The sequence below is a fragment of the Dama dama genome, chromosome 4, assembly GCF_033118175.1.
Source record: "Dama dama isolate Ldn47 chromosome 4, ASM3311817v1, whole genome shotgun sequence".
NCBI classification, from domain to species: domain Eukaryota; kingdom Metazoa; phylum Chordata; class Mammalia; order Artiodactyla; family Cervidae; genus Dama; species Dama dama.
Genome location: NC_083684.1, coordinates 44,195,620 through 44,221,096, shown reverse-complemented (window position 1 = coordinate 44,221,096; position 25,477 = coordinate 44,195,620). Strand labels below are relative to the sequence as shown.

Below are 25,477 nucleotides of genomic sequence, written 5' to 3'. Positions count from 1 at the left end.
TCTTCATTGCTGCACTCGGGCTTTCTCTAGTTGCGATGAGTGGGGCTACTTTTAGTTGTGCTGCATGTACTTCTCATTGTGGTGGCTTCTCTTGTTTTGAAGGACAGGTTCTAGGCTCTTGGGCTTCAGTAGCTGCAGCCTGAGGGCTCAGTAGTTGTCACTCAAGGGCCCTAGAGTGCTCAGGTTTCAGTGGTGGTGGTGCACTGGCTTAGTTGCTCCGTGGCACGCGAAATCTTCCAGACTAGGGATCAAACTCATGTCCCCTGCATTGGTAGGCAGATTCCTAGTCACTGTACCAGCAAGGAAGTCCAGCTTTTTTTTTTTTTTTTTTTTTATTGTAGTTGACTTACAATGTTGTGTTAGTTTCAGATGTACTGCAAAGTGATTGTCATTCATATATTTACTTTTTCAGAATCTTTTCCATTATAGGTTATTACAAATGTTGAATATAGTTCCTTCATGCGTCAGTTTTGGTAAATTGCACTTCTAACAGATTTGTCCATTTTGTCTCATTGTTGAATTTATAGGTGTAAGTTAGTAATATGTGTGTGTGCTTGTGTTCAATTGTGTCTGACCCCATGAAATGTAGTGCTTCAGGCTCCTCTGTCCATGGAATTTTCCAGGGAAGAATACTGGAGTGGGATGCCATTTCCTATTCCAGGGACTCTTTGTAACCCACATCTCTTGAGCTTCTGCATTGGTAGGCAGACTCTTGACCACTGCATCATTTGGGAAGCCCAAGTTAGTAATAATGTCCCTTTTAGTATTTATAGGCCCTGTAATGATATCCCTCTCTTTCAGTCCTGATACTGGTAATGTGTGTCCCCCCTGCCACTTCCATCCTTCTTTCCAAAGAACCAGTGTTTGATATCATTGATTTTCCTCTTTTCAGTTTCATTGATTTTTACCTTTTAATTGTTTCTTTCTGCTTGCTTTGGGTTAATTTTTCTCTTTTTACAGTTACTTGTGGAAGCTTAGTTTACTAATTTGAGACCTTTCTTTTCCTTTTTTTTGGGGGGGGGGGCAGGAAGTAGAAAAGAGTAACTTTATTGCTTTATCAGGCAAAGAGAGAGACACCAGGCTTCAACCTCGAAAAACTGTCTCTCATACCTTCCTTCTTTTCTAATGCTAGCATTTAAAATTGTAAAATTTCCCCAAGCACTCCTTTAGCTTCACACACACATTTTGATGTTATATTTTAATTTTCATTTTCTTGCAGTTTAAACTTTTAAAAATAATTTCCACTTGAAACTTCCTCTTTGACATATATTATTTAGAAGTGTAGTGTTTAATTTACAAGTGTTTGGAGATTTTCTGTTATCTTTCTTATTACTGATTTTAGATTAATTTCCATTGCAGTTAAAGAATATACCTTGTGTGACTTCAGTTCTGTTTAATTGGTTAAAGCTTGTTTTGTAACCCAGGATGTGGTCTACATTCATAAATGTTCCCTGTGCATTGCTGTGTTGAGTGGAGTGTTCTGTAAATGTCTGTGAGATATAATTGGTTATTATTGGTGTTCAGTTCTGTACTCTTGCTGATATTCTGTTTGCTAATTTAAGAAATTTCAAAGGGAAGTATGTTGGAAGTGCCCAACTACAGTTAAGGATTTGTTTCTTTGTCCTGTCCTATCTGTCTTTTGTTGTTTCTTGTATTTTGAAGCTTTATTGTGCATTCACTATTAGGTTGCATTCGCTATTAGGTTGTTTCATTTTCATTGTGAATTCACCCTTCTGTGATTATATAATATCCCTTTGTATCCCTGGTTTTTCTTGCTGAAGTTTACTTTGTCTAACAGCATAGCCCCTTCAGCTTTTTTTTTAAAGTTGAAGTATTATTGATATATAACTTCATTAGTTTGAGGTATACAACATAATGCTTTGATATTTGTATGTATTGCAAAATGATTACCATGTTAAATTTTTGTTGTTGTTCAGTCTCTAATTCGAGTCCAACTCTTTGCGACCCCAGGCTTCCTTGTCCTCCCATCTCCCGGAGTTTGCTCAAATTCATGTCCATTGAGTCAGTGATGCCATCAGTAAGTCTAGTTAACATCTGTCACCATACATAGTTACAGTTTTTTCCTCTTTTGATGAGAACTTTTAAGATCCATTCTCTTGGGACTTCCCTGGCGATCCTGTGGTTAAGACTCTGCATTTCTATTGCAGGTGGTGCAGGTTCAATCTCTCGTCAGGGAACTTAAGATCCCACATCCCACATACTCGGCACCTGGGCCAAAAAAAAGAAAAAAAAAAAAAAAAAAATTATTTTCTTAGTAGCTTTGTAATTTGTTGTTGTTGTTCAGTTGCTCAGTTGTGTCTGATTCTCTGCGACCCCAATGGATTGCAGCATGCCAGGCTTCCCTGTCCTTCACCATCTCCCAGAGCTTGCTCAAACTCATGTGCATTGAGTCAGTGATGCCATCCAACCATCTCATCTTCTGTTGTCCCCTTCTCCTCTTGCCATCAATCTTTCCCAGGATCAGGATCTTTTCCAGTGAGTTAGCTCTTTGCATCAGGTGGCCAAAGTATTGGAGCTTCAGCATCAGTCCTTCCAATGAATATTCAGGGTTAATTTCCTTTAGGATTGACTGGTTTGATCTCCTTGCTGTCCAAGGGACTCTCAAGAGTCTTCTACAACCCCACAGTTCAAAATACGTAATATAATATTAATCATAGTCACTATACCACATTGTACATAACATCCCATGACTCATTTACAGTATTTTATAACTGGAAATTTGTAATGAAATGGGTGGAGGGGTTGAAAGGTACAACTTTCTGCTTTCTTTTGACTACTGTTTGCATGATATACTTTTTTTCATACTTTTAACCTTCCTGCATTATCGATGTGAATTTAACCTTGGCAGTATATAGTTTGATCATTTTTTGAACTATCTGGTAAGCCTAGTTAACATCTGTCACCATACATAGTTACATTTCTGACAACCTCTTTTAAAAATTGTCATGTTTAGATAATTTCTACTTATGTAATTGTTAGTATATTTGAATTTAGGTCTACCACTTTATTATTGTTTTCTGTTTTTCATTTCTCTTTCTGCTTGCATGCCTTATCTTGGGTTATTTGAGCAGTTTAGTCAAGTTTAAAATCTGTCCAGCTTTTTAGTCTTTTTTTGATATAGTATGTTTTACTGGTCAATCTAGGAATTATAGTGGACATACTTAACTTTTCACAATCTACTTAGTATTTTATCACTTCTTGTGGAATGTATTAATAGAAATATCATGTAGTTCCCTTTACCTTGCTCCCTCCCCATTCATACTGTTATGTTGTGGTTATCTTATGTATTATGTTTACATGTGTTGGAAAAAAAATCCATCAGTGTTATTAGTTTTGCTTTTAACTGTCAAATACATTTTAAGAGACTCAAGAGAACAATCATCCATTGTATTTACCCAGATATTTGCCATTTCTGTAATGTAAGATATAAATATTTGCCGTTTCTTCCTTTATTTTAGTGTTCCAAGTTTTCTTATTAATGTTCCCTCATCTGAGAGTGACTTGTGTGTGTGCTGAGTAGTGTCCGACTGTTTGCGACCTCATGGACTGTAGCCTACCAGGCTCCTTCGTCCATGGGAGTTTCTCAGCAAGAATACTGGAGTGGGTTGCCATTTCCTCCTCCAGGGGGTATTCCTGACTCAGGGGTGGAAGTTGCATCTCCTGTGTCTCCTGCATTGGGAGGTAGATTCTTTACCACTGAACCACCTGGGAAAACTGGAGAATGACTCATTTCCCCTGTATTTCTGAAGGGTATTTTCACTGGGTATAGAATTCTGGGTTGAAAGTTCTTTTCTGGTCATACTTCCTTTTCGCCTCTGTGGTTTCTGATGGGAAGTCTTATTATTTGAATAGATGATCTATAGGTAATGTGTTTTTCTTGGGCTGCTTTCAGTATTTTAAAAATTTGTCTTTAGTTATAAGCAGTTTGATTAAGATGACTCTGAGCATATGTTTCTTTGGGATTATTCAGAGCTCTCTGAGTTTTTTAGTCTGTAGATTTATTTATTTTGCTAAATTTGGAGAGTTTTCACCCAATATTTTTCCAAAAGTTTTTGGGTACTAAACTGTTTTCTCCCATCCTTCTGAGATTCTGACAATGCAATATTAGATCCTTTAATGTTTCTACAGATATCTGAGACTTTGATCACTTTTTTCAGTGTTTTTTTTTAAATCTCTTTTTTCAGATTGAATACTTAGTATTGATCTATGTTCAAGTGCATTGGCACTTTCCATTGTCATTTCCTTTCTGCTATCCAGCCCATATAGCTTCCCTGGTGGCTCAGAGGTTAAAGCGTCTGCCTGCAATGCGGGAGACCTGGGTTCGATCCCTGGGTCGGGAAGATCCCCTGGAGAAGGAAACGGCAACCCACTCCAGTATTCTTACCTGGAGAATCCCATGGACGGAGGAGCCTGGTGGGCTACAGTCCATGGGGTCGCAAAGAGTCAGACACGACTGAGCGACTTCACTTTTTTTTTTTCATCCAGCCCATAGGATGAGTTTTTTTTTTTTTTTTAATGGGATGAGTTTTTAGCATTTTTTAAAAACAGATTTTATTTATTTTTGCCTGTGCTGGGCCTTTGATGCTGTGTTGGCTTTTCCCAAATTGAGGCAGGCAGGGGCTACTCTCTTGTTGCTGTGTGCGAACTTCTCATTGAGGTGGCTTCTCTTGTTGTGGAGCACAGGCTCTAGAGCATACAGGCTTCAGTAGTTGCAGTTCCCCAGCTCTAAAGCACAGGCTCAATAGTTGTGGTGCACAGGTTTAGTTGCTATGTGGTATATGGGATCTTCCCAGGTCAGGGATCAAACCCATGTTTCCTGCATTGACAAGCAGATTCTTTACCACTGAGCCACTAGGGAAGCCCCTCTTTTGATTATTGTATTTTTCAGTTCTAAAGTTTGTTTCCTCAGGAATTCTCTGGTGATCCAGTGCTTCTGACTCGGTGCTTTCACTGCCAGGACCTGGGTTTAGGGGCTGGGTTTGATCTCTGGTCAAGGAACTAAGATCTTGCAAGGTGCATAGAGGGTCAAAAAAAAAAAAAATTGTTTCCTCTTGATTTTTTTGTTTGTTTGTTTGTTTGTTTCTTTACTGAGATTTTCTAGTCATTCATTTCAAGAGTATTTGCCCTTAATTGTTGCAATGTTTTTTAAATTTATTTTTTATTGAAGTGTAGTTGAATTGTTGAAATATTTTCATAGTAGCTGCTTTAAAGCCTTTGTCAATTCCAGCTACTGTATAATCTCAGCATTGATGTACGTTGATTGTTTTTTCTGTGAGTTGACTTTACTGATTTGGTGTATTTCACTCAGTCTGTCCACACCAGGGATCCTCTTTCTGGCTTCTCAAGACAGGACTAGAGAGTTGAGCTTCTCTTGCTGTTCATACTTTTCCTGTGTCAGTGCTCACTTCTGGTTTCAGACTGCCTTGCATCTAGGAAATAGAGGGAAAAAATGATAAACTCACTGCTACTTTATTGGTGTATCAAATTTGGTCTCTATCCAACTTCTCTTATTTACTTTTCAGAATCTTCAAAAAGCTGCTCCATATATGCTTTTCAGGATTTATAGCTTCATTCAGTGAAAGGAATTGAACCTAGAACCCTCCCTGTTCTTTACTTTTTTCCTTCTGCTTTTAAGGACTATTCACGTTGCTGTAAGTATATATAGCTAGTTCATTAATTCTGTTGGCTGGATGGTATTCTGTCATGTTTGTGTTACATTTTATCTTTCATTTTGTAATGGAGACTTGGCATTCGTCCACCTCACTACCACAGAATCCATATGCCTGTGTCTTCATGGCTTCTGTACAAATTTCCTTGGGGGTATATGTCCAGGAATAGAATTTGCATGATCCTAAGGTATGTGTCGGAGAAGGCAATGGCACCCCACTCCAGTACTCTTGCCTGGAAAATCCCATGGACGGAGGAGCCTGGTAGGCTGCAGCCCATGGGGTCGCGAAGAGTTGGACATGGCTGAGTGACTTCACTTTCACTTTTCACTTTTATGCATTGGAGAAGGAAATGGCAACCCACTCCAGTGTTCTTGCCTGGAGAATCCCAGGGATGGGGTCGCACAGAGTCGGACACGACTGAAGTGACTTAGCAAGGTATATGTGTATATTTACTATTAAGACATGGATATTATTAAATACTAATAGGCTAATACTGTTAGAATACTGATAGATGAATAGACTATTATTTAACCTTAAGTGGAAGAAAGTTCTTTGATGTGCTACAACATGGACTATTGGACTGTATTAATATTAGTACTTCACTGTGTGTGTGTATATATACACACACACATATATATACATTTGTTTATCCATTCATTTTTCATTGGACAGATTGTTTCCACTTCTTAGCTATAATGAATAATGCTGATATGAACATGGGTGTACAAATTATGTTTCTTTCAAGAAGTAAGATTTTCAAGAGCTGTCTTGAGGATTAATCTTGATTATTTATGCCTTTTGGCCTGTTTCAGTACAGTAGAATATTTAGTGTCTTGCAGAACCTTAGGGTTGAAAGGGACTTTAGAGATTATATTGTAATAACTTAAATTATGTTCCTTTATTATCGTAGAAACACCATTTAGCTTAAGTTTTCTAGCTTGATTAACAAGTCTTAGTACAGTGTGAACCAGAGGTTGCTTTGTTAGATCTAGTTTCTGGCTTCTTTGGTCTTGTGTAAAAATCAAGTCTTTGGCTGGATATCTTCTCTTCCCTCCTCCAAAGCCACATACTTTTTTCTTCCCTCTGATCTATATCCCTGGAGGCTCATTCATGTGTACTGTGTGTGTGGGCCCCTTTGCTTCCTGGCTTCCAGTTAAGGGACAGATGGACCTGCAGGAGAATGACGGGTGCAAATTCTCTGTGCCTCCACCAGTGTAAATCTTTGCTGGTGGCCCTTTATGGATAGCTACCCTCCCCAGGTTCCACTTCTTCATCTTGCCCATTCAGGCCTAGATGTATATATGGTTCTGGGGCAATTCATTATCCTTTGTTCTTTTCTTTAAACATTACCCACACCTTAGTAAGTAGTATCTTTATTGAATTCTCCTCACTTTAACCAGGTGTGGATACTGTGTGTTTCTAGCTGATACCCTAATTCTTAGACTCCTTCAAAGGGGCCTTATGATTTTACTTTTGTAAATCTGAAAAATGTTATTCCTGAATCATAAGATTAGTAATTTAGGTTTATTTTTATCTACTTTCTATAGTAGGTTTACAGTAGGGTTATATGGGGAGAGAAAGTCTCTCCTTACATTCCCAGCCAAAAGAGTCACTGTGAAATATAGACACCTTTTTGGTATTTTCAACTTCCTTCACAATGTTGGATTTATATTTGTAGCAGAAAACATTCAGTTCCTCTTTCAGAGAATTTTAGGACCTAAGTCCCTATTCGTGTGATTGGTTGGGTTCCTTTTGTTCCCAAGCTGTTTGAGCATGGTCCCAAACTAACATTTGTGGATGTTGACCCATCTTTGATAAATATGTGAAGTAAAGGTGTCCTTATACCCTCCAGAGTTTCTCCATGTTACAAAAGCTACCCTTTATTACCTGTCTCTTTGTGTGGTGTCTTTCAGTGTCTAGCCACTTTAGATACCTGTTCTGATAATGTTTACTGAGGAGTTAACATTTTACTTTTCTAAGGAGGCAAATGAATTTATTTATATTACATGTCTTTTGATAGAAATTCCAAATTACGTCTTTCTGACGTAGATTTGGTTTTAGTGTTAGTCCAAATTCCTTAGATTTGAAAAGAGTTTACATATAGGTGTTGACTAAAAAATATGCACAACTTGAGAGTTGCCCATTAAGTTTTGTTTGGGATAACATGAGAACTGCAGTCCAGGAAACAGCACCTCAGTTCTGAGAGACTGTTCTAAGGCAGGAGGAGGGGAAATGAGGCTGTGAACAAGTTTGTAACAAAGGGAGCAGGCAGTTTGAACATCAAAGATGAGGTTATCCAGTTGAGTTTTGCATTCTATGTATGGGAAGAGGCAAGCCTCTGGATGCACTGAATTCATTCCTTCCATATGCACCTCATCTACCCAGGGCCAAATTCTGTTTTCCTTGTTCACCTGAAGGAGTGGCAGATGGCTGCTTTTTTGCATCAACATCCCCCATCCCCTGCTTAGCAGTCACCATGGGGGTTGGCAGCATCTGTTGATGGCAGTTTGGGGAGCGCTCATTCACATTTGGAGGCCAGAAATCGCTGATAGCCGTGACATTTCTTGTTTATTGATACGGCAGGAGGTATTTTCATTTCCTAGCACCTCCCCATGGTAATAGTTCTTCTCTGTATTCTTGCCACCTCTCCTTAATCTCTTCAGCCTCTGTTATGTCCACACCGTTTCTGTCCTTTATTTTGCCCATTTTTGCATGAAACTATACCAAAAAAACTACAAAAAAGATCTTCACGACCCAGATAATCATGATGGTGTGGTCACTTACCTAGAGCCAGACATCCTGGAATGTGAAGTCCTGGGCCTTAGGAAGCATCACTATGAACAAAGCTAGTGGAGGTGAAGGAATTCCAGTTGAGCTATTTCAGATCCTAAAAGATGATGCTGTGAAAATGCTGCACTCGATATGTCAGCAAATTTGGAAAACCCAGCAGTGGCCACAGGACTGGAAAAGGTCAGTTTTCATTCCAATCCCAAAGAAAAGCAGTGCCATACAAAGAAATTCAAAACTGCCACACAATTGCACTCATCTCACACGCTACTAAAGTAATGCTCAAGATTGTCCAGGCCAGGCTTCAATAGTACATGAAGCGTGAACTTCCAGATGTTCAAGCTGGATTTAGAAAAGGCAGAGGAACCAGAGATCAAATTGCCAGCATCCGTTGGATCATTGAAAAATGAAGAGAGTTCCAGAAAAACATCTACTTCTGCTTTATTGACTGTGCCAAAGCCTTTGACTGTGTGGACCACAACAAACTCTGGAAAATTCTGAAAGAGATGGTAATACTAGACCGCCTGACCTGCCTCTTGAGAAACCTGTAGGCATGTCAGGAAAAACAGTTAGAACTGGACATGGAACAACAGACTGGTTCCAAATCGGGAAAGGAATATGTCAAGGGTGTGCATTGTCACCCTGCTTATTTAACTTATATGCAGAGTACATCATGAGAAACGCTGGGCTGGATGAAGCACAAGCTGGAATCAAGATTGCCGGGAGAGATATCAGTAACCTCAGATATGCAGATGACACCACCCTTATGGCAGAAAGTGAGGCAGAACTAAGGAGCCTCTTGATGAAAGTGAAAGAGGAGAATGAAAAAGTTGGCTAAAAGCTCAGCATTCAGAAAACTAAGATCCCATCACTTCATGGGAAATAAATGGGAAAACAATGAAAACAGTGAGAGACTTTATTTTGGGGGGCTCCAAAATCACTGCAGATGGTGATTGCAGCCATGAAATTAAAAGACGCTTACTCCTTGGAAGAAAAGCTATGACCAACCTAGACAGCATATTAAAAAGCAGAGACATTACTTTGCCAACAAAAGTCCGTCTAATCAAAGCTATGATTTTTCCAGTAGTTATGTGTGGATGTAAGAGTTGGACTATAAAGAAAGCTGAGTGCTGAAGAATTGATGCTTTTGAACTGTGGTGTTGGAGAAGACTTTTGAGAGGCCCTTGAACCCCAAGGAGATCCAACCCGTCCATCCTAAAGGAAATCAGTCCTGAATATTCATTGGAAGGACTGATGCTGAAGCTGAAACTCCAATACTTTGGCCACCTGATGCGAAGAGCTGACTCATTTGAAAAGATCCTGTTGCTGGGAAAGATTGAAGGCGGGAGGAGAAGGGGATGACAGAGGATGAGACGGTTGGATGGCATCACCGACTCAATGGACATGAGTTTGAGTAAACTCTGGGAGTTGGTGATGGACAGGGAGGCCTGGGATTCTGCAGTCCATGGAGTTGCAGAGTCGGACACAGCTAAGCGACTGATCTGAACTGAACTCCATGGTAATAAATTTGACCGTATTTGGGAGACATTTCATGACTTTATTTTTATGTCCCATGGTGCTGGGAGACTTATCCCAGATCAGGTAAAGATCTTTGGTGATTTGTCTGTCACTCCATGTGTTAATTTCTCAATCAATGGAATTAGGCCCATTGATAAAAAAAAAAGTCTCTGGATCCTCTGTCTTCTAACCTAATAGGATCCAGGAGTTATTTCCCTTGTTGCCTCTTCCCATACCTAGAATCACACTATTGCAATTATTCTGTGTAATAAATGTGATCTATTTCTTCAAGATGTTTTAATTGTCATTAATTTGGATGAGGGCCTGGTTATGCATCATATAATACAAAAGACAGCAATCTCATAAACACATTACAAGTAATAACAGTTAATAATGTGACTGATGTTGAAGCTGAAACTCCAATACTTTGGCCACCTGATGCGAAGAGCTGACTCATTTGAAAAAACCTTGATGCTGGGAAAGATTGAGGGCAGGAGGAGAAGGGGACCACAGAGGATGAGATGGTTGGATGGAGTCACTGACTCAATGGACATGGGTTTGGGTGGACTCTGGGAGATGGTGATGGACAGGGAGGCCTGGCGTGCTGCGGTTCATGGAGTTGCAAAGAGTTGGACACGACTGAGCGACTGAACTGAACGTGGTTAAAGTTTCAGATAGGGATTTAAGCCATGAGCTTTCAGAACCAAATCATCTTCCTGAAACAGCACCCATTAGAGGATTCATCTGGTATACAAACACAGCATTCAGTTTGAATTATAGCACAGGTGCCCCCTTGAGATGCTGTAAGGATCAGTTCAGTCGCTCAGTCGTGTCCGACTCTTTGCGATCCCATGAATTGCAGCACGCCAGGCCTCCCTGTCCCTCACCAACTCCCAGAGTTTACTCAAACTCATGTCCATCGAGTCGGTGATGCCATTCAGCCATCTCATCCTCTGTCGTCCCCTTCTCCTCCTGCCCCCAATCCCTCCCAGCATCAAGGTCAGTCGACTCTTCGCATCAGGTGGCCAAAGTATTGGAGTTTCAGTCCTTCCAGTGAACACCCAGGACTGATCTCCTTTAAGATGGACTGGTTGGATCTCCTTGTGGTCCAAGGGACTCTCAAGAGTCTTCTCCAACACCACAGTTCAAAGGCATCAATTCTTCAGCGCTTTCTTCACAGTCCAACTCTCACATCCATACATGACCATGGGAAAAACCATAGCCTTGACTAGACGGACCTTTGTTGGCAAAGTAATGTCTCTGCTTTTTAAGATGCTATCTAGGTTGGTCCTAACTTTCCTTCCAAGGAGTAAGCGTCTTTTAATTTCATGGCTGCAATCACCATCTGCAGTGATTTTGGAGCCCAAGACAATAAAGTCTGACTGTTTCAGCCGTAAGGATAGTAAGGGCCATACGATTTTGTAAGACAGCTTCTCTTATCACAGAGACCTCAGAGTTTCGTGGGCTAATAGCCTGGTTGCATTAATCATTTAATGCCGTTTTTTGAATTTTGGTAAGGCTTCAATGTGAGAAATAACATTTTCCAGTCCTGTGGAAGGTGCAAAAATAGCTGTTAAGTGATTATACCAGTGAAATAGTGATCTCTTGGTCCATAAAGTTTGTATTGATGGTAAATTTGCTGGAGTCATATCTAAGTTTGTACATAAGTGGCCTTGAGCCCAAGGGAGTCCTGAAGTACACCTTCCTAGACAGTCTGGTAGAAGCCAGGGTCATAGATTGGATCCACAAAGCCATTTAGTTCTGTTAAGTGCCAGCCAGTGTATTTCTGGTCTTCTGACGCAATCTGTTGCATATCACTCACTGTCTTTTACGAGAAATGGTACATTGGCAGTTTTCGTAAGACACCCAGCCTAATTTTCTCGTGCTATTAGGTTGATTATCTTTGGTATGATTTAATTGGTTTCAGCATAAGGGTGGCCTTTAGGATAAATGACCATAGCCTGGTATTAGCCAGATAAACCCATCCCATAACTGAGGAAGCATCCCTCTTAATAGTTTAGAGTTTACTTTTTCTTTTTTAACTAGGATTTAGCCTGTTGCTCTTACTGAGCTTGAGTAACCTTAAGGGAAAATTCATATTTATAGCCAGGGTCAGAATAAGTACGTTTGTTTGGCAAAATGAGTTGGTCTTACCTAATGATTATCAGTAGTAGCCCAGAGAGAGCTATAATTCCTTTCTTCTAAAATAAACTTTGTAAGAGCCAGCCAATCAGAGCCTTGGAGGGAGAAACCCACCAAAGTAAACTAGAGGTACTGGATGCAGGTAATTGACCACAACCCAACAATATGATTGATTTATAAAATTTGCTTCAGATCATGCCCATGATAGAAAAACATTTGATTCATGTGTAAGAGTCCAAAAAACCAGGAAGAAAACGTTATGAACAATCATACGAATCAGGTCCAGATCTTGGATCAGCTGTCTACTTCTGATGTTGTCGTCTTCACCAAAGAATTGATGCTTTCAAACTGTGGTGTTGGAGAAGACTCTTGAGAGTCCCTTGGACAGGAGGGCGAGCAAATCAGTCAGTCCCAAAGGCTGTCAACCCTGAATATTCATTGCAAGGACTGATGCTGCAGCTCCAATACTTTGGCCACCTGATGCAAAGAGCCAGCTCATTAGAAGAGACCCTGATACTGGGAAAGGTTGAAGGCAGGAGGGGAAGAGGATGACAGAGGATGAGATGGCTGGATGGCGTCACCAACTCAATGGACGTGAGTTTGAGAAAGCTCCTGGAGTTGGTGAAGGACAGGGAAGCCTGGCGTGTTGCAGTCCATGGGGTCACAAACAGTCAGACATGACTGTGAACAACTGAACAACAATAGCCTGGGGCATATCTTGTGGTTTTGTTTATAGTTTTATAATTAAACAAGCCTGTTTCATTGAACACTGCTCCAATAGCTTTCTTTAACTTACAGTGGCCTCCTAGAGTTTCCTAGGTTTCCTTCTCTATTTATAGTCCCCTACTGTGACTTCATGAGAAACACTGGGCTGGAAGAAGCACAAGCTAGAATCAAGATTTCGGGGAGAAATATCAACAACCTCAGATATGCAGATGACACCACCCTTATGGCAGAAAGTGAAGAGGAACTAAAAAACCTCTTGATGAAAGTGAAAGAGGAGATTGAAAAAGTTGGCTTAAAGCTCAACATTCAGAAAGCTAAGATCATGGTATCTGGTCCCATCACTTCATGGGAAATAGATGGGGAAACAGTGTCAGACTTTATTTTCTTGGGCTCCAAAATCACTGCAGATGGTGATTGCAGCCATGAAATTAAAAGACGCTTACTCCTTGGAAGGAAAGTTAGGACCAACCTAGATAGCATCTTAAAAAGCAGAGACATTACTTTGCCAACAAAGGTCCGTCTAGTCAAGGCTATGGTTTTTCCCATGGTCATGTATGGATGTGAGAGTTGGACTGTGAAGAAAGCGCTGAAGAATTGATGCCTTTGAACTGTGGTGTTGGAGAAGACTCTTGAGAGTCCCTTGGACCACAAGGAGATCCAACCAGTCCATCTTGAAGGAGATCAGTCCTGGGTGTTCACTGGAAGGACTGAAACTCTAATACTTTGGCCACCTGATGCGAAGAGTCGACTCATTGGAAAAGACCTTGATGCTGGGAGGGATTGGGGGCAGGAGGAGAAGGGGACGACAGAGGATGAGATGGCTGAATGGCATCACCGACTCGATGGACATGAGTTTGAGTAAACTCTGGGAGTTAGTGAGGGACAGGGAGGCCTGGTGTGCTGCGATTCATGGGATCGCAAAGAGTTGGACATGACTGAGCGACTGAACTGAACTGGGACTTCTACAACTACTTGTATAACTATCGTCTATCCCTATCATGATTGTTTATTTAGATTTTGAATTCAGATGCACTTAGATTTTATTCTGAACTCTTACCGCTTAGTTGCTGGCTGATCTTGGGCAAGTGCCTGGTAGAGTAAATGACAGCCCTAGTTGCTCTTTTTTCTGCCTGTCTTTGTGCTTCCCATGTATCTCTGGTTATGAATGCCTTCAGAACAAGGATGCCGTATGGATCTAGGCAGCACACAACCTACTGTAGCAGCTGACATCTTCTGATTTTTGAATTGACGTTTTCAGTTTAGGATTATGAGACAGGTGGCATAAAATGTAATTAATGTCATACTTCAACTCTGTTGAACTTGTGTTTCTCATAAAACTTCTTGTTCTCTCTGGTACCTGGATTTTAGATGCATCACTCCCTCTGCACAAGATAGTCACACCGTGTTTTTACTTTATGAATTTTGTTTGTCCTTCAGGACTTGGCTTGGGCTTTTCCTTCCTTCCCTTAGAAAGAAATCTGTAACATCCCTGAGTAGATTACATGTCTTTTCAGTAGAGTAGGTTTCTTAATATTGACACTTGACATTTTGGGCTAGATATTTTTTTGTTTGGGGCAGAGGCATGATCCTATTCATTGTAGGATGTTAGCATCTCTGGATGCCTACTCTATATGCTAGTAGCATCTTCTCCAATCATAACAACCCAAAAGTCTTCAGTCATTGCGAAATGACTGTGGGCAAAATAATTTTCAGTTGACACCTCGTCTAGAGGTATGGTTCGTAGCAAATAATATTGTAGTTGCCAGATTTTCTTAGCTGTTTTTTCAAGTAGAATGTAAGTTTCTCTGATCACAAGGACTGTGCCTTTTTCTCTTTTTAATCTCCAGCATCTAGCCATTGTCTGTCATAATCAGCAATATTTGTTAAATGGATTGAACATAATTTAGTATAATGGATCCCAGATATTTACCATTGTAAACTGGAGCTTGGATTAATTATTAAATGAAGGATGAAGGATTCTGAAGGGCAGTTTCACAAAAGGAAGATAGTGGTTATTGGTTTATACACAGGCAGACATACTATTCCTAATGTTCGTCCTTACATTGGGTATCTTTTTTGGTTTGTCTGTCCTTTGGTTACTTTGTTAGACCTAGCTTTTTTCCCCCCATCTTTAAAGATGTATATTTTATTGAAGTATAGTCGTTACAATGTTTCTGGTACACAGCAAGGTGATTTGGTTATACAAATACACGCATATTATTTTTGAAATTGTTTTCCATCATAGGTTTTTATAAGATACTGACTAGTTCCTTATGCTGTACAGTAAACCTTTGTTGCTTGTCGCATAGCATAACTTTTTAAATTAGAAATCTAGCATTCTATTCATACTAACTCAAACAGGGGGAATCAGAACGTCATAATTTTTAGTTAGGCAAAATTAACAACTATTCTAATATATATATATTATACATATGTATAGGTATACGAAAGCTTTTCTATTCATTTCTGTTGTTTAGTGCTTGTAGGTCTTTAGTATACATTTCTTACCAAGCTTCACTTGATAAAGCCTTGAGAAAAAAAAAAAAAAAGAGATGGAGTTATTGGAGAACATAAACTAAATGAAATGGAAGCACTGAATATGAAGTAGAAAAAGTGAAACAAACTAGCTAAAAGTAAAAGATAATCATATACCAGTTGTTTTAAAACATGACTGCTCATTAGAGACATATCTGGAGCTCTGAAGGAAGAAAGCAATATCTTAGCATTTGTGTATTTTTCAAAAATTTCAAGATAATTCTGGTACACATCTGGATTTTAAAAAGTGATTACAAAAAAAAAAAAAAATTACAGATTTTTCTGTTAGATCCTAGTTTTGGTGATATGACTTCCCTGGTGGCTCAGATGACAAAGCGTCTGCCTACAATGCAGAGACCTGGGTTCGATCCCTGGGTCAGGAAGATCCCCTGGAGAAGGAAATGGCAACCCACTCCAGTATTCTTGCCTGGAGAATCCCATGGACAGAGGAGCCTGGTGGGCTACAGTCCATGGGCTTGCAAAGGGTCAGACACGACTGAGTGACTTCACTTTCACTTTGGTGATATAGTTGTATTATTTTTCTGTTGACCAATCATGATAAAATAGTATTAAGTGAGTAATAGTTACATAATCACAATAGTAAAAGATGTTTATCAGTTTTCACAATCAACAGCCAGACCAAAAAAAAAAAAAAAAAAAGGATAATTACAGTTGCAAGCCATAATGGGAACATGATTAACTCTACAGTATAAAATAATTACATGCAATTTGGGTGGGGGGATCAGGCAGAGTGATGTATGTGGTAAGTGGAAGTGTATACATGCACATGTTTTCATTCACCCAGCCAGCCTCTTATCTTTTGGTTGGTGCATTTAACCCATTTACATTTAAGGTGATTATCTACATTTAAAGTGGTTATCAATATGCATGGTCTTAGTTCTTAATTGTTTTGGGTTTATTTTCTGTAGCTCTTTTCATTCTCTTGTGTTTCCTGCCTAGAGAAGTTCCTTTAACATTTATTGTAAAGCTAGTGGTGCTGGATTCTCTTAACTTTTGCTTGTCTGGAAAGCTTTTGATTTCTCCATCAAATATGGAGAGACTTGCTGGGTAGAGTATTCTTGGTTGTAGGTTCTTCCCTTTCATCACTTTAAATATATCACCCAGTTCCCTCTGGTTTGTAGGGTTTGTTGAGAAATCAACTTGATAGCCTGATGGGAGTTCCTGTATATGTTATTTGTCATTTTTCCCTTGTTGCTTTTAATATTTTATCTCTGTCTTTAATTTTTGTCAGTTTGAATACTCTGTGTCTTGGTGTGTTCGTTAGGTTTATCCTTTCTGGGACTCTGTGTGTTTCCTGGACTTGATTGACTATTTCCTTTCCAATATTAGGGAAGTTTTCAGCTGTTATCTCTTCTAATATTGTCTCAGGTCCTTTTCTCCCTCTCGTCTCCTTCTGGGACCCGTTTAATGTGAATGCTGGTGTGTTTAGTGTTGTCCCAGAGGCCTCTTAGGCTGTCTTCGTTTCTTTTTATTCTTTTTTCTGTATTTTTCTATGGCAGTGATTTCCATCATTCTGTCCTTCAGGTCATTTATTCATTCTTCTGACTCAGTTATTCTGCTATTGATTCCTTCTAGTGTATTATTCATCTGTTTGTTCTTTAGTTCTTGTAGGTCTTTGATAAACATTTCTTACATCTTCTCAATCTTTGCCTCTGTTCTTTCCCTGAAATCCTGGATCATCTTCACTATCATCATTCTGAATTATTTTTCTGGAAGGGTGCCACTTCATCTAGTGGTTTTTCTGGGATTTTATCTTGTCCCTTCATCTGGGACATACCTTTCTGCTTTTTCATCGTGATTAACATTCTGTAATATGGTTTTTGTTTTAGCCACTGTGAGACTGTGCTTATTCTTGCTTCTTCTGTCTGCCCTCTGATTGATGAGGCTAAGAGGAAGGGACTGGCAATGGGAAAAAGTAGGTCTTGCTCAATAAAGCTTTAATCCAGTTATCTGCTGATGAGTAGGGTTCCTTCCCTCCCTTGTAGTTGTTTGGCTTGTGGGTCAATGGGTTCTCTTGTTGTTCAGTCGTTGTTGTCCAACTCTTTGTGACTCCATGGACTGCGTCACGCCAGGCTTCCCTGTTCTTCACCATCTCCCAGAGCTTGTGCAGACTCATGTGCATTGAGTCAGTGATGCCATCCAACCATCTCATCCTCTGTCATCGCCTTTGGCCTTCAATCTTTACCAGCATCAGGGTCCAAGGAGTGGGCCCTTCACATCAGGTGACCAAAGTATTGGAGCTTCAGTTTCAGCATCAGTCCTTCCAGTGAATATTCAGGACTAATTTCCTTTAGGATTGACTGGTTTGATGTTCTTGCTGTCCAGAGGACTCTCAAGAGTCTTCTTCAGCACCACAGTTGCAGAGCATCAATTCTTTGACACTCAGCTCTCTTTATAGTCCAACTCTAGCTTTGACTAGACGGATCTTTGTTGGCAAAGTAGTGTCTGTACTTTTTAATAGGCTGTCTAGCTTTGTCATAGCTTTTCTTCCAAGGAGCAAGTGTCTTTTAATTTCATGGCTGCAGTCACTGTCTGCAGTGATTTTGGAGCCCAGGAAAATAGAGAAATAGTCTGTCACTGTTTCCATTGTTTCCCCATCTTGTTGCCATGAAGTGATGGGACCGGATGCCATGATCTTTGTTTTTTGAATGTTGAGTTTTAAGCCAGCTTTTTCACTCTCCTCTTTGACCTTCATCAGGAGGCTCTTTAATTCCTCTTTGCTTTCTGCCGTAAGGGTGGTGTCATCTGCATCTCTGAGGTTATTGATGTTTCTCCTAGCATTTCGTATGATGTACTCTGCATATAAGTTAAATAAGCATGGTGACAATATACAGCCTTGATGTACTCCTTTCCCAGTATGGAATCAGTCCGTTGTTCCATGTCCGATTCTAACTGTTACTTCTTGACCTGGATACAGGTTTCTCAGGAGGCAGGTAAAGTGGTCTATTATTCCTGTCTCTTTAGCTATAAGAGGGTTTACACCAAGGGGGACCTTCCCATGCTCCTATCCCTGTGGTCAGCCCCTGCTGACCCACACCTCCACAGGAGGCCCTCCTCCACTAGTAGTTAAGTTTTGGTTCAGTCTCCTGTGTGGTCACTGCTCCTCTCCTCTGGGTCTTGCTGTGTGCAAAATTCTGTTTGTGCCCTCCAAGACTGGAGTCTCTGTTTCCCCCAGTCCTCTGGAAGTCCTATAATCAAATCGCACTGGCCCTCAACGCCTGATTCCCTGGGGATTCTCCAGGCTGGGAATCCTTAAATGGGGCTCAGAACTTCTTTGGTATTATTGTTCTGCAGTCTGTGGATCACACACCTGGTGGGTATGGGATTTGATTTTATTGTGATTGCACCCCTCCTACTGTGTTAGACCTAGCTTTTGTTTGGATGTTGGGATTCACTGATGGGTCAGTGGGTAAAGAACCTGCCTGCCAATGCAGCAGACACAGGAGATGCGGGTTCGATTCCTAGGTCAGGAAGATGCTCTAGTGTAGGGCATGGCAACCGACTCCAGTATTCTTGTCTGGAGAATCCCATGGATTGAGTAGCCTGGCGGGGTACAGTCAAAAGGGTCACAGAATTGGTCTGGACTGAGTGACTTAACACTTTCGCTTTTCACTTTTTGTTTGGATGTTATGTTTTGAAGTTCATGTTTACAATTAATGGAATAAATAGTGCTGTGTTCACACAGAATGCATAGTGGTCAGTGCACAGTGCTACACTAAAGTCTTGTGGATGCCACAGGGGTGGTTTTGTTGACAGTAACTCTGCTCTTCAGCAAAAGTCTTGGTAAATAATAGCCTTCTGTTGTCGAATTTATTTTATTTTGGTTTTTGTTCTTAGTTTTAACTGAAGTATAGTTGATTTACAGTGTCAATTTGTGCTGTACAGCAATGTGATTCTTGTACATATATACACTTTGTTTTTAAAATTCTTTTCCATTATGGTTTATCATAGGACATTGAATTTAGTTCTTTGTCCTATACAGTAGGATCCTTGTTATTAAATTTTATATTAATAAAGTTTTTTTTTTTTTAGCTTTTTACCCCTTTGTATATTTCTTTATGAGTAGATATTAATGATATTTCTGTTATCTTGGGCTGTAGCTTTTTCTAAAGGTTGAGACTTAGTAGGAGGATTTGATGAGGACTTAAGGTGGTAATATTTTTGAATTTGGGTATAAATTTGATAATCTCTTCTTATCACTACCTTTGTGTTTATGGGAGAAGTAGGAGGCCTTCCTGCTTCTGTTTTCATCACTGTACTCCTATGCCAGTACATAGATTAGATACTCATTTCATCCATCATCAAGTTCTTTCATCTCTGTGTTCAAAATAGATCTCAATGCAATCACTTCTGCCATTACTGCTGACTATCCCATCCTAAGCTGTTTTCATCTTTTGTTTGGACTGCTCTAATAGCCTTGTCCTTGGTCCTCTTACTTCCATTATTATCCTACCCCAATCAATTCTCCACACTACAGCCAAATGACCTTTAAAAAACGTGAGTCACATCATGTTATTTATCTGAATTTAAAAATTATTCTGGTTTATAATGTGAAATAATTCACTATCTTACTGGTCTTAATTCCTGAACTAATTTTGACTTGAAAGTCATTGTGCTTCTTATCTTTTCCCAGGAGGAACAACACAGCATGCTGGGCTCTGGATTTAAAGCTGAACGTTTACGAGTCAATTTGAGATTAGTCATAAACCGTCTTAAACTGTTGGAGAAAAAAAAAAGTGAGTAGTGCGTGTTTGCCTTCCATTTTTTTTTTTCCCAGAATACATCGTTGATTCCTAGCACCCTATTATTAGCTCTTTCAGGCTAGCACTCTGAAGTCTTAGGGACCCTATATCCTCTAAGTTTTAGATATATTTCTGCTGTCTTTTGTGACTAGTTAGACTGAATCACTTTGTAACAGGGAAAGGGACATACTCTTTCTATGGAATAGATAAAATGACTATACAAACACTGTTCTCACTTAGACAAGGTAGCAAATTCTAGAATAGATGAGACTACGTTTGCTAAGGAAGGGTGAGCTAGGATATAGTAGAAACACCGACTTTTCTCTTTTGGGGTGGATGTCTGCCTGCAGGCCAGGGCCCATGTACTACAGCTGTGTGACTGGAGTGGGATTTGTGCTTTAGCGGAATTGGCCCAGAAAGCAAGGAAAGAGATTGCGGACTACCTGGCTGCTGGGAAGGATGAACGAGCTCGAATCCGAGTGGAGCACATCATTCGAGAAGACTACCTTGTGGAGGCCATGGAGATCCTGGAACTGTACTGTGACCTGCTCCTGGCTCGATTTGGCCTCATCCAGTCTATGAAGTAAGCTGTTTTGTCCTTTTTTTCCCTTCATTGACGTGTAGTTGATTTCGGAAGAAATTTCACGTATTTAGTGTGTGCAGGTATACAATTTGATGAATTTGGGCATAGGCATATATATACCTATACACTTCATCATATGTTAAAAAAGCAGTCATCATCTCCAAAAATTTCCTTATATCCCTTTTTTTGATAAGAACACTTAACATAAGATCTGCCTTAAACAGTTAAAAAAATTTTTTTATAAAAAAATTTATTTTTGGCTGCTCTGGGTCTTTGTTGCTATGCATGGGCTTTGTCTAGTTGTGGCAAGTGAGGGCTGCTCTCTAGTTGCAGTGCTCCGGCTTCTCTTTGTGGTGGCTTCTCTTGTTGCAGAGCATGGCCTCTAGAGCTCGTGTGCTTAGTAGCTGTGGCACACGGGCTTGGTTGCTCCGTGGCCTGTGAAATATTCCGGGACCAGGGATCAAACCTGTGTCCCCTGCATTGGCAGGTAGATTCTCAACCACTGGACCACCAGGGAAGTCAGTTCTTAAAACATTTTTGAGCACTCAGTACAGTACTGTTTAACTGTAGGCACAGTGTTACTCAGTAGACCTCTAGATCTTTTTCATTTTGTAGAACTATGATGAAGTAAGGTATTTTGATTTGAAGATTAAATCACATCACCTCTGGAATTTGAGAAAGGAGTGATACTGGCCTCTTCCTGTGTGTGGGGAGCTAGCACTCGGGGACTATCACTTCATGTACCCAACGACATTTTTCTTACTATTCACTTGAAGGCCTGACCTCAGTATAGACAGCTGTTGAAAATGTGCAATCTGAAATCAAGAGGCTTGAGTTTGAGCCTTGGCTCAACCATTTGCTGACTTTGTGACCTTGGGCTGGTTTCTTAGTTTGAGATTTTCCCCCAAAATTGGATGACAGAAATGGCTATAAGCCTACAGTTATTGTGAGGTTCCAGTGAGATTTGTGGCTCAGACGGTAAAGCATCTGCCTACAATGCCCAGGTTCAATCCCTGGGTCGGGAAGATCTGGAGAAGGAAATGGCAACCCACTCCAGTATTCTTGCCTGGAAAATCCTATGGATGGAGAAGCCTGGTAGGCTACAAGTCCATGGGGTTGCAAAGAGTTGGACATGACTGAGCAACTTCACTTTCACTTTTCACTTTCAGTGAGATTTGTGAAATTGCCTTAGAGGAAGCTGTCAAGTGTATGATACAGATGAAGGGGTTTTGTTTGTTTGAAAGAATATTAAATTTTACTGATTCCCCCCCCCCCCCCCCCCCCCAATAGGGAGTTAGATTCTGGTCTGGCTGAATCTGTGTCTACATTGATTTGGGCTGCTCCTCGACTCCAGTCAGAAGTGGCAGAGCTGAAAATTGTGAGTACAACCAGTTTCAGTGATGCGTGTAGTTTTTCCTGTTGAAAGGTTAGTTTATATATGTCAACATATATGTTTATATATGTCAACGTCTGCTTACTTGACCAGGTTATTTTGTACCCTTCTCATGCTGCCTTTGAAAAAGGCTTTGTGAAATTGTTCATAGAATGGAACTGTTCATAGAGTAGAACAGTGTTTTCTAAACTTGAATAGTTTTTCTAAGGGGCAAAGTTACATATAACCCATGTTTTGTCTTAAATTACTTTTATTATAATGTCATTTAAGTATGTTTTTAAACAAATGTAAATCAGTAAAGTTACAGTAATATTAAGGGAACAGATGTTTTGTTTCATTCATTTGTTCCAGAAGTATTTATTGAGTCAGTGTTGTGCATTACATGGCTACTGAGAGTGCAGTGGTGAGTAAACTGTGACACTAGTCTTACTCTTGTAGCTTAGAGTCTGGTGGAAGAGACAGACATTAACTGAAAACTTACTGCAACAACATGGATATGGTACTGACTGCTCAGGCACAAATTCAGTCGAGTTGTAGTCTTTCCTGTTTTCTACGTCTTTGCCAGTCATTCACTTGGATATTGTCTCAGTCTAATCTCCCACCTGTCATAAAATTTCCTTGTCCTCTGTATATTTTTATTTTTTTAAGAGCTGTTTTTATGTCTCTGAGTATCTATTTTTTAAATAGTCTATTTTTTTGGTTATTGTTGTTTCATGGCTTCACTGTCTTCTAACTCTAGGAATCTTATAGTCCTTTGTAAGCTTTTCTTGTTTCTCTAATGTTTACTTCTGTTTCATAGATTTAAACTGTTTTTATAGTAGAGGCTTTTCTGAAAGGTTTGGTGGCTTGGCCCTTGGCTATTTATTAAAGACTGAGGTACTGAAAATGGATTAGAACCTCTTATGCGCTTAGGTGGGTCTTAATGCCAGATGCCAATTTTTTTTGTCTCCCTTTTTTTTTTCTTCCAGTTTTAATGGGATATAATTGAAAATACAGCACTGTATAAATTTAAGGTGTACAGCATAATGATTTGACTTATATCATGAAATGATTATCACAATAATTTTGGTAAACATCCATCATCTCATATTGTTTAGATGTTAGTCGTGTCCGACTCTGTGACCCAGAGGACTGCAGCACGCCAGGCTTCCCTGTCCTTCACTGTCTCCTGGAGTTTGCTGAAACTCATGTCTATTGAGTTGGTTGAGTATTGAGCCATCCAACCATCTCATCCTCTCTCACCCCCTTCTTCTGTCTTCAGTCATTCCCAGCATCGGGGTCTTTTCCAGTGAATTGGTTCTTTGCATCAGGTGGCCAAAGTACTGGAGCTTAAGCTTCAGCATCAGTCTTTCCAATGAATACTCAAGACTGATTTCCTTTAGGATTGACTGGTTTGATCTCCTTACTGTCCCAGGGAATCTCAAGAGTCTTCTCCAGTACCACAGTCCAAAAGCATCAATTTTTTCATGGTCAGCCTTCTTTATGGTCCAGCTGTCACATCCGTACATGACTACTGGAAAAACCATAGCTTTGACTGTATAGACCTTTGTCGGCAAAGTGGTATCTCTGCTTTTTAATACGCTGTCTAGGTTTGTCATAGCTTTTCTTCCAAGGATCAAGCATCTCATCCATCCGGGCATTTTGCATGATACACTCTGCTTATCAGTTAAATAAGCAGGGTGACAATATACACACTTGACGTACTCCTTTCCCAATTTTGAACATTGTTCCGTGTCTGGTTCTAATGGTTGCTTATTGACTTGCATATGGGTTTCTCAGGAGGCAGGTAAGATGGTTTGATACTCCCATCTCTTTACGAATTTTCTAGTTTGTTGTGATCCACACAGTCAAAAGCTTGGGTGTAGTCAATAGAAGCAGAAGTAGATGTGTCTCTGGAATTCTCTTGCTTTTTCTATGATCCAGCAGATGTTGGCAGTTTGATTTCTGGTCCCTCTGCCTTTTCTAAATTCAGCTTATATATCTGGAAGTTCTCAGTTCATGTACTTTTGAAGCATAGATACAAAATTAAAGAAATAGAAAAGAAGTTAGTTTTTTGAAGTGAACTCTTTACAGTTTACTCTCAACAATTTCATGTATAACATACAGCAGTGTTAGTTATATTTATCATGTTGTACATTGCATCTCTAGTCCTTATTTATGATTTTAACATTAATTTTTATTGGAGTATAGTTGCTTTACACTGTTGTTTGTTTCTACTATACAGCAAAATGAGTCAGCCATGTGTCTACATATATCCTGCCCCCTGCCCCCCCTTTTGGACTTCCTTCCTATTCAGGTCACCACGGTGCATTAAGTAGAGTTCCCTGTGCTATACAGTATGTTCCCAATAGTTATTTGTTTTGTATAGAGTATCAATCCCAGTCTCCCAATTCCTCCCATGCCCTGCCCTTTCCTCCTTGGTAGCCATATACTTGTTCTCTACCTCTGTGTCTCTGTTTCTGCTTTGCAAATAAGATCATCTATACCATTTTTCTAGATTCTACATATGTGCTTAATATATGATATTTGTTTTTCTCTTTCTGACTTTATTCATTGTTTATGACACTCTAGGTTCATCCATGTCTCTACAAATGACTCAACTTCGTTTCTTTTTATGGCTGAATAATATTCCATCGTAACTGTATACCAATATCCATTCCAAAATTCATGGACATTTAGGTTGCTTCCATGTCCTAGCTATTTTAAATATACTGCTGTGAACATTGGGTACATGTATCTTTTTGAATTATGGTTTCCTCTGGGTTTATGCCCAGTAGTGGGATTGCTGGGTCAGAGGGTAGTTAGTTCTGTTTTAGTTTTTTATATGGTTTCCTCTGGGTTTATGCCCAGTAGTGGGATTGCTGGGTCAGAGGGTAGTTAGTTCTGTTTTAGTTTTTTAAGGACTCTCCATACTGTTTTCCATAGTAGTTGTATGTATTCACACTGCCACCAGCAGTGTAGGAGGGTTCCCTTTTCTCCACACCTTCTCCAACATTTATTGTTTGTGGATTTTTTTTTTTTTTTTGGATGATGGCTATTCTAACCGTGGTAAGGTGATACCTTATTGTAGTTTTCATTTGCATTTCTTTAATAATTAGTGATATTGAGCATCTTTTCATGTGTTTGTTGGCCTTCTTACTTACAACTGGAAGTTTGTAGTACCTTTTGACTGCCTTCATCAATTCTCTAACCACAAATCTGATCTCTTTCTTTATGAGTTTGTTGCATGTTTGTGTGTTTCTTTTTTTGTGTGTGTGTGTGTGTGTGTTTCTTTTTTAAGTGTAATTGACCTACAGCACTATGTTGTTCCTGTTACACAATTTAGTGATTTTTCTGTACA

General features: G+C 39.8%; 1 protein-coding gene across 2 annotated transcripts in view; it reads left to right on the top strand.

Annotated features, from left to right (window-relative positions):
* The window catches only part of IST1 (IST1 factor associated with ESCRT-III), a 39,693-nt gene that overhangs the window by 5,888 nt on the left and 8,328 nt on the right, over positions 1 to 25,477 (top strand). Inside the window, exons 2-4 of one of the 2 annotated variants that reach the window (XM_061138866.1) lie at positions 20,053 to 20,155; positions 20,564 to 20,744; positions 22,035 to 22,122. In XM_061138866.1, the coding sequence (XP_060994849.1) occupies positions 20,068 to 20,155; positions 20,564 to 20,744; positions 22,035 to 22,122 (357 nt within the window). In that variant the 5' untranslated portion in view covers positions 20,053 to 20,067. Of the gene's footprint in view, positions 1 to 20,052; positions 20,156 to 20,511; positions 20,745 to 22,034; positions 22,123 to 25,477 lie in introns of both variants that reach the window. The other variant, XM_061138868.1, reaches the window with a different exon arrangement.